At 40.5% G+C, this 9,125-nt stretch overlaps 1 protein-coding gene across 1 annotated transcript in view; it reads right to left on the bottom strand.

Moving 5' to 3' along the window:
* LOC109473509 (nuclear receptor subfamily 2 group E member 1-like) overlaps positions 1 to 8,684 on the bottom strand; it is a 13,361-nt gene extending 4,677 nt beyond the window's left edge. The window contains exons 1-3 of the mRNA XM_019773389.1: positions 8,519 to 8,684; positions 7,481 to 7,714; positions 651 to 865 (exon numbers count right to left, since the gene is read on the bottom strand). Coding sequence (XP_019628948.1) covers positions 651 to 865; positions 7,481 to 7,714; positions 8,519 to 8,543 — 474 coding nt within the window. The 5' untranslated portion in view covers positions 8,544 to 8,684. The remainder of the gene's footprint in view (positions 1 to 650; positions 866 to 7,480; positions 7,715 to 8,518) is intronic.
* Between the last annotated feature and the right edge of the window lie 441 nt (positions 8,685 to 9,125).

The following is a 9,125-nucleotide window of genomic DNA, read 5'->3' on the forward strand; positions in this document are numbered from 1 at the left end:
GACCAAAAATACAAAAGGAAAAAAGACAAAAATGTAAAGAAATGAATTCGAAGAGTAGATTATTCGCCATAACATATTCTGTGCCATTTGTTCAACCTTCATGACCACGTAGATTTCATAGTGAAAGCAACTTTTTTTTTGCAAAACTTTTTTTTTATTCGCACGTGCGCATCAGTTTTGGGGTTCCCAGAGGATGTCATCCATATAATCAAATCAACATGGCCTAATGCTTAGCTCACATTTCCAAACCGGGGCCCGGTCGCATCGGGCTGTTTGTATGAACGAAAAATTAACATAGTACAATGAATAATTTAAAACTAGTACACAGGACAAAGTTCTGTAAGCGTAGGAGCTTTCAGACGGCATCAAAGTTAACAATTCATATCAGGAATATACAGAAATAGTGCCCATGATTGTCATTAACAACTTCTCTGTGCTTTGTTGTCTTTTATATCGTACTTTTCGTTCCCAAAAGCTGCCCGGCCGGGCCCCGTGTGGGAATTGTGACCTGAGCATAACGGAGTGGACATAAACTAACAGTATACTAGTACATTACTGTATATGTTGTACGTGATAAGGACCATGGTTTAACAGAAAACATGACTTCCTTCACACCGTAGGGACACCGTCAGAAACCCGTTCCAACCTACCCTGGGCACCGGCTGAAAGATTGTGGAGTGACTGAACTCGGGGGCACAGCCGCCCGCCAGAGTCACGGGCACCAGCGCGCGGACCGGCAGGTAAGGAGCCCCGAGGAACGCGGGACAGGCGGGCGGCGCCGCGTCACCCCGCGTCGTGTCCTTGATGTACTGCGCCAACTGTTTCCTGATGGTGGAGTTCCTGGGACCTCGCTCGTGCTGCACAGCTACGGAACGGAATAGGTGGTCAGGATTTGGGGACTTTCTTTTACTCAAAATTGCTTATGTTTCGATGTCTATCAGACACCTTCCTCAGAGCTTCTGACTGGAGTACTGCTCCTCACCGCTATATGTAGCCAAATTAGGCGGCGAAAAGCAGTACACAGGTCAGAAGTGTCTGAGGAAAGTATCTGAGAGGCATGGAAACGTCAGCAAGGTGAGAAACATATCGGTTGTGTACTAGAAAGTCCCAATATCCAATGCACTACCAACCTGGAGAAATCATTTTTGGTGGAACAGGTGGTTGTTGGTCGTGTTAGTCCCCGCTAGCTCAGACCCTGTAGGTATTACCGTCGTAATGGCAAGTTATGACAATGTTTCAAAGAAATATCACTGTTTACCGATTCTCCTATGAATTAAAGTCTGCTTTTACGTGATATTCTGAGGGAGGAAATAACGGATGACATCCTTTTTATAGAAATCAGTGGTTGAGTAAAAAAACGCTTATTTAAACTGTCTGATGGGCACTTGGCTGACATGTTGATGCCATCCTGTAGGTCGGACGCTTTTCTATGCACTCATTTTGTCTATTTTTCGAAGAGTAGTATACGAATATTATGCATAAATCTGACCCTGTTCCCGATAGCCCTAAGCCCAGAGCGCTGTAGACACTGAGGCAGCAGTGGCCGGGAACGTTACGTGTACTCTTGGGTTTGGGGTTATTTTTGGCGTGTTTTTATTTGCACTGGAATTTTTCTTTCACCCAACCCAAAATGGTAAAATAAAATTTCTAGTGCAAAAAAAGAAACCCCGATAAAAAAGGGTGAAAGAAAAATTCCAGTGCAAAAAATAAACCCTGATAGAAAAGTCTAAAAACACGCCAAAAATAAACAAAACTCCAAACCTCTGCTTGGAGAGAACGTTACGTGTTTGGCGCGGCGGTGCCGTACCGTGCCCGGAGCGTACCCCGCCGAACACCTGTGTGAGCGCGGTTAATTGGCGCGGTTTAAACCCCTCCCCTGCTATTACATCTCACAATGTGCACCTATTTCCTCTTAGCGTGAGCCAAAAGATCTATTCAGAATAAACAGAGGGTGAAAAATTGATTGGTGCGTTTAGTGAGACCTTGTTAGCAGACGCACAGGACAAAGGAGAAAATTGGGGTCATAGATGAAAGTTAAAGGGTTTTCGTGCCAATTGAGAATAATCTGTATTCAGTTCTATGAAATGAAAAAAAATCACTGAATAGCAATCATGTCTTTGAGACAGGATAAGCAAAAATCCTACAAGGCGGCCATTCTACTTGTCACGATTCACACGGGGGATTTTATCGGCATAATGGCGTACATATCTCATTAGTAACAGAGAGTGCGCGGTGTAAAAAGTGAGGTTTGGGACCAAATCCTTGACATGATCTGTCACCATCCGGTCAGCCCGCCACCTGCGGGTTTGACTGGTGTCTTTGTGCTCGGCACGGCTCCCAGCTACCGGCCGGTTATAATGAGCACAGGCGCTACAAACCGCCAGCATTCACGCAGATAAAAACCAGCGGTACACAAGTCATGCCATCCGCACTTTGCAAGCTGCTCCTACTTTAAAGGCATCCAATGCGATATCAGGGCAAATATTCTGAATAGGGCAATCTTTATGATATTGACACACACTGCCCCACATTAGCACATTTCAATCAGCATTTCATACTTTGGTTATTTAAAACTTCAGAAACAAGCCCCGAGATGAGTCTTTTATTTTATGGGTGGTACCCTAAAAATCAGCCCGGCGCCCTTCCAGTAACCATATTTCGTCAGAATTCGGGGTATTTCTGTTCTTTGAGGGTCAATATACATTGGGATAGTGACCAGACATTGACTTTGAAAAAACGGGTTTCCAAGCTCTAAAAACTGCATTGGATGCCTTTAATATGTCCAGTCCAAAGAACCTTTCTTCTTTGTTCTGAGCACTCGATTTCAATGAAATGCCCAAAATAATGATTTCTCGGACCAAAATGGAATGTACTTCATGTTCCCCCAGGGATGTTAAAGCGATATTATGTAAGATTTTCACTATTCTAAACAACGCTGTTTTACACTTTTTTACACTTGTTTTTTTTTTTTTTTGCTATAAGCCTACCTGGGTTCATAATGACATTTGTGGAGTAAAAGATGTGCTGCAAAAATGTGTTGAAGCTGCCAAAGGTACCTGAACGAAAGCTATTTGTGTACACTCTTTTTAAAAGCCTCCTAAAATACAGCTGGCCTGGCGCAACTTATTCCCGCGCTGCGCTGAGTCTCCGGAAAAGCGAAATAGTGACGCTAATATGTGGAAAGTTATTGAAAATGACAATCTAGATGAGAAATTCAATTATTCATATCTACAGTTTGGGCGCAAACATTTTACATAATATTGCTTGTTTCTACATACAAGTGCCAGAAAAGTTCTATCTTAACTTAACTTTAAGGAGGTTGCCTAAAATTTGAGGACTTTTAGGAATATTTAGGGCAGGCTTCTGGCTGTACGTGTAGTGTGTAAGTGTGGTATGGTAGTGTGGTATCGTTGGAAGCGAAATAGCTTAATACTGCATATTGTGTGCTTGGTGTAGTGCCGGTGTACCGTTACAAGTAATGTATTACACTATTATATGTTTGGCTTCTATTTTCTTCCAAGAAGATTTGTGTACTAGTATCTCAGTCATAAATTTTACAGTATAAGAGAATTGGAAAGCACAGAGGACCTTTCAAACACTGGCATCGTGCTGTCATATTTGTAGCGCATTTGTCTGGTAAACAGGTTCACTAGGGACATTATAAAAACACTTTTCTCCCTTCGGAATACTGTGTATAAAAAAAACTATTCAATGGTGCTAAAAACTCCCCATTCCAATCCAAGGTTCCACTATTTGCTGTTTATCAATAATATTTTTCGCCTTTGTATGTAACAGCCACACTGACGTTACCTGTCTAATTCGATACTGATGTGTGTCATCGATGATCAGAATTTGCCATTTTGTTCCGAATGAAATTTTCTACAAGAAGTGTACATACGCCGGTATGGCTGTTTCTGAATTTTAACTCGAAAAATCAATGACGGAGTCAGGACTGAGAAACTCTGAACCTATCCAGGTGTAGAAGGATTACCGTATGGAGGATTGTGTGGGGTCGTGTGGCGTAGCGGCAGCGTGCTCGACTCGGAACCAAGAGGTCCCGGGTTTGAGTCTTGACATGCCACCGATCTTGTGCCCTTGGGAAAGGCACTTTACACGACTTTCCTCACTTAACTCAAGTGAAAATGAGTACTGTCTTGTCCTGTATTCGTCCTCTGCGTTAGTGGCGGCATAAAATGAGTTGATATAACTTAAGTGTGCTGTCACCATGTCTAGTGATGAAATATGAATAAATATTAATTTTAATAGGAATATAAAAAAAATCATTGAGGATTGGGGTCGAACTTTTAGGTTTGCTTCACAACAATCTGTTGTTAAAGCTGCATTATGTAACATGAGGACGATACAAAAAGTCAATCTTCTGGTCATTTGTTTACAAAGTCAAGTTAAATCAACCCTATACTCCATCGCGAATAAGTGTTATTGGAAGTGGATGTGCCAAAGTATTATAGCATACGAGAGTGTTTAAAAGCTGAGAATACAGCTGTCAGCCATGTTTGTTTACATTCTGCCATTTTGTGCTGATACCGTAAAAATAACTGCGCCTCGTGTGGGCTGTTTTAGCGACAATCAAAATCAAATCAACTTTATTGCTCAACAACTGTAGCTGGTACAATGTCTGGCAAATAAACATCAAGGGTTCATACACAAACTAATACTAAAATATAATTCTAACGAGCTAGTCCATAATGATACTAAGGCTAATCTAAGGTGTTTTCTTAGGAAGAGTATTATTACATTCTGTAGTTCAGGGGGTATATCAGCTATTAACAATATGGTGTCGCTTTTGTAGTGATTCAGATATAAATTTTCCAACGAACACTGATATCTGAGTACAACCATGAATACCAGAAATGTGAGATAATTGTACAGATATGCTGAAGGTGGAAGTAAATGACAATCACGTGCAGATTTGTTTCAATTAAAATTGTCAATATTTAGTTAAAAAAACGTTTTAAAATTCCCCTTTAAGATATGTAATCTGATTATTAGTTTTGTTGACAAAACATCGATGTTCAACAGACGAGGAACATACTCACACCGTGTATGTAAAAACCGTCTTGGCGATTCATAATACCAGATCTTCTGCACAGAACAACGTAACTTCAGATTAACCAACGCGAAGACGAACAGTAAGAAACGTTCATTCCTGTATCGTGCAATATTGCTGTGGAATAATCTACCATATCACGATAAAACACTGAGTAACCTACTCAGGTTCAAAAAAGCTATCACAAACAGTGTCTCATGAGCCTCAACCTCTAGTTTTTAAATTGTTAATATCGATATGTGCGTTCATTGTTAATGTATTTATGTCTTTTTAAATGTATTCACTGTAATTTCCATGTATATGATTATGTAATGTTAATGTTTGAGCCTTGGAAGATTAGCCCTGCAGGCCTAAAAGGCTTCGAAATAAATAAATAAATGTTTTTCTGATAGTTCTAGCTGGTGACGGTTGGGAAGATGTGCTTGTTGATAAAACGTTGCGCATGTCTACCGAATGTGTACAGATATTACAAGATATGTTCTTGATTATCGTCATTACAGTAACCTAAATGAGATTGAAGACGAGAGTCATTTTATTGTGGACTGTACTCTATATAATAATGAAATACTCTCTTCAATTATATACAAGATCACTTCCCTAGTTTTAGATTTTTAGATAAAAAAGAAAAATTCACTTTGCTCATGAAACTCGATAATCCCCGTACTATAAGCTCCATCTGTTCTTACATTTACAACTGTTTTAAGAAGAGAGAAGAAGCAGAACCTATGTTACTATAGATATATTTTAGTCTACCATCGCTATTTACCATGACCTGTACTAGTTCGCAATGAGCAAAAATGTATAGTAAAGGTCTTTCATTCAGATTATTACGTTTGATTATGAAATTGATAGTAAAGTACTATCCATACTTCTAATGCTCACAAGTCTTCATCTTGGGCTGTTAGTGCGTTTCAGAAAGAAACAATTTCGTTAGACCTGTCCCTGTACATAAGTTCCAGTACGTTATAATTTGTTTCTTTGTGAATAGGATAGCATCTACAGAAACATCTGTTTATGTATTGTTTGTAGTCATTAAGAAATTAAGAATCAGTTGGCACAACTTGGCAATAGAAAAAGGTCGGTATAGTGATATACCAGCTAACCAGAGCCAATGTCCCTCATGTCAAGAAAGTGTTGAAGATGAGTATCATTTCATAATGACCTGTCCTGCATATACTTTAGATAGACAAAAATTAATGAAAATGATCACATGTAAAACTGGTAAGCCTCTCTCACAGACAAACATAGACATTTTCAATCTACTTATGTCATGCCCCGACTCCATATCTACGTACTACTTAGGCCAATATATATATGTAGTGCATTACAATAGAGAAAGTATATAGAGAGAAAGTATTGTAACAGATAGCAACGCCTAACTCACATCATGTCATACGCTGTTTACGTTCATATTCCTGTAGTATTACAAGTAGTCTCTTAGAATAGACTTGATTGTATTGATCACATTGTTATTGATGACATACATTGTACCATGTACCATATGCAATAAAGTTCATAGAAGGTGTATGAATATCTGGTGTGGATGGAGTCTTGGTCTCCCACTACTGGAGCATGCTTCAGTCACTAGACACTGACTGATAACTACATACTAGTATGTTGTATGCACGTCCTCAAGGTCAGATCAAGCTACTAGTAAACGCGAAAAGGACGCACGCCATTTTCCACACCGAGAGTACTAATATTGATGCTTACACCAAGCTCACTTTGTATTCATTAGAAAAATATTGAAGAATCCTTAGATACGTCATCCAGAATTGTTTCGGAAACCTAAAACTTTTTGTCTTTGACCAGAGTTCCTATCAAAGTACTTTCATGATGATTTAGTTCTAAACCTACATTACATTCTTCACTTCACTGGCGGGGAAATGAGTATTTTCCTCTCCTGTATTTGTCCCCTGTGTTGGTGGCGGTGTTGATATAACTTGAGTGTGCCGTCGCCATGTTTGGTCATGAAATGTTAGAATATGTAAAAAAAAATTAGTTCTAACACTGCCTATGAACGCCATAACATAGAGGGAGGTACTGAGGCGTGAACTTTGGGTATTATGCTGAGCTTTCACTGCAAAAATGGTCTTCTTTCTAGTTTGAAGTTAGCCCAAACCCATCCATATCAAAGCAGCTTTGTACGCACACGACATTTGCCCCGATGCTAGATGTACAACATGTAGAAATATTGAGAGTTGAATCCCAACTCTGAAGGATCGGTCACAAGTCAGTCGTACATTTTTGTTTATCGTAGGATTTTAGTGATGTCTTGACAGAACCGACCGTACACAGTGACCTCTGATAACCTGTTCCATTATAAAACAGCTCAATTTTGTATCACTCAGCCACTGTCCAACAACCGAGGTCCTGAAGGGACCAGGTTTACCTACTAGTCTGCTGACTCACCGTCCTTGTTCATGCTGACCTGGAAGCACCTCTGCAGTCGGCAGGCCCGGCACTGGTTCCGGCGGGACTTGTCCACGGGGCACGGGGAGTTGTTGGGAGACTTGCAGGTGTAGTTGCGGTTGTGTCGGATACTTCTCTTGAAGAAGCCGCTGCAGCCGTCACACGTGTACACACCGTAATGCTTCCCGGAGCTCCGGTCTCCGCAAACTTTACACGGAATGTCGAGAATACGGCCTGGAGACGGCGAGAAAGTCGGTATCAGTGGAGATGTGGCAATATAACTTTCGATGTGTTGCTTTTAATTTCTATAGTGCATGTCTCTCCCCCATAGCTACTCTCCAGAGTATAGGATTCGGCTTGTTTCTGACGTGTTGGATTTTCTTTTTGGACTGGCTCTTTTTGGCCCTTTTTCTATGCCAACCAAATGGTAACTACGAGTAACTGCCCGGCCATTTTGATACTGTCTTCCCGCCACAAAAAGATCTGCATGGAGATTATAGCTTATAGCCTGGAGTAAACATTATGTTATACTGTACAGTCAGATGTCACGACATGAAGATATACAAATGAAATGACAAATATACAAACACGGGAAATTCGAATGAGATAAACTACCAGTACGTCAAACCACAAATTATTGAGTAATTACCCATTATGTTCATCTTTACTGTCATGTTAAACACATTGTGATGAGCAGGATAGGTATAATACGAAGTTAGACAAGATGAAATACTGGAGAATATGTAGCAGACTAACTAAATACAGAATACTTTGATGACCAGGAGTATGCGTAGCGTATGGAAATGTATTCCATGATCATGGAAGATATTTCAAAGTTTATCTTTCTTTTGGGATAACTTCCTATAAACTTTTTTTACACGTAGATCAGGTGGGTGTGCAGCGATGTGTTTCTCTAAGACCTTATTATGTCCCCTATGTCGCTATTAATATGACTGCAAACATTCAAGTGACATTTCTCCTCATAATACTGTTCTGAATGGACGCCTGAACAAGAGTAAATGTTGCCGCTGTACTTACTGGACGCCGAGGGAAGCTTGTTCATGTTTCCAGCCTGCTGTTCTCCTAAGTCTCAGTGACGGTCAGACTTCAGGCAGACTTCCCGCGATGGAAACACGGACAGGGCAGAGTCGGGACTCGAAATTGTTTGACAAAACTGGTCAGATCGGAGCAGATATGACTGAACATTTCGTCACGGCGGGGTACTTTTATATCTGTATTGAGGCATGTACATCTGACGACCCCCCAGCGGCAAGACTTCGTTCTTGTAATCCGTTCTTTGTGCCAGGCCATGTGAAAATATGTTAATCCACAGCCACTTCTCCAGGAGTGTTTAATCTGAATATCATGAAAGTTTCATGAAGATTTTCCGCTCAAAAATTCGTTTTGTGCCAAACTGCTGTATATGGAGCACAGGTCACAGAACGTATCAACTGCCATCCGATCGTTATGGAAAGTGTTGCGGGCAGAGCCAAATGTTAGAACCACGGGCAGAAATAGCACTTCTTGTTTAAGAAATATTGAGTGGTCTTTAACACAGTGTAATACAGAACTCTACTACTAGGAGGGGTCCTTTTTTCGTCGTTGAGTGCCTCTCCTTCTAGTACTGACATCGTAAATAACAGTT

This window comes from Branchiostoma belcheri, unplaced genomic scaffold, assembly GCF_001625305.1.
Source record: "Branchiostoma belcheri isolate BF01 breed outbred unplaced genomic scaffold, Haploidv18h27 scaffold100, whole genome shotgun sequence".
Classification (NCBI taxonomy): domain Eukaryota; kingdom Metazoa; phylum Chordata; class Leptocardii; order Amphioxiformes; family Branchiostomatidae; genus Branchiostoma; species Branchiostoma belcheri.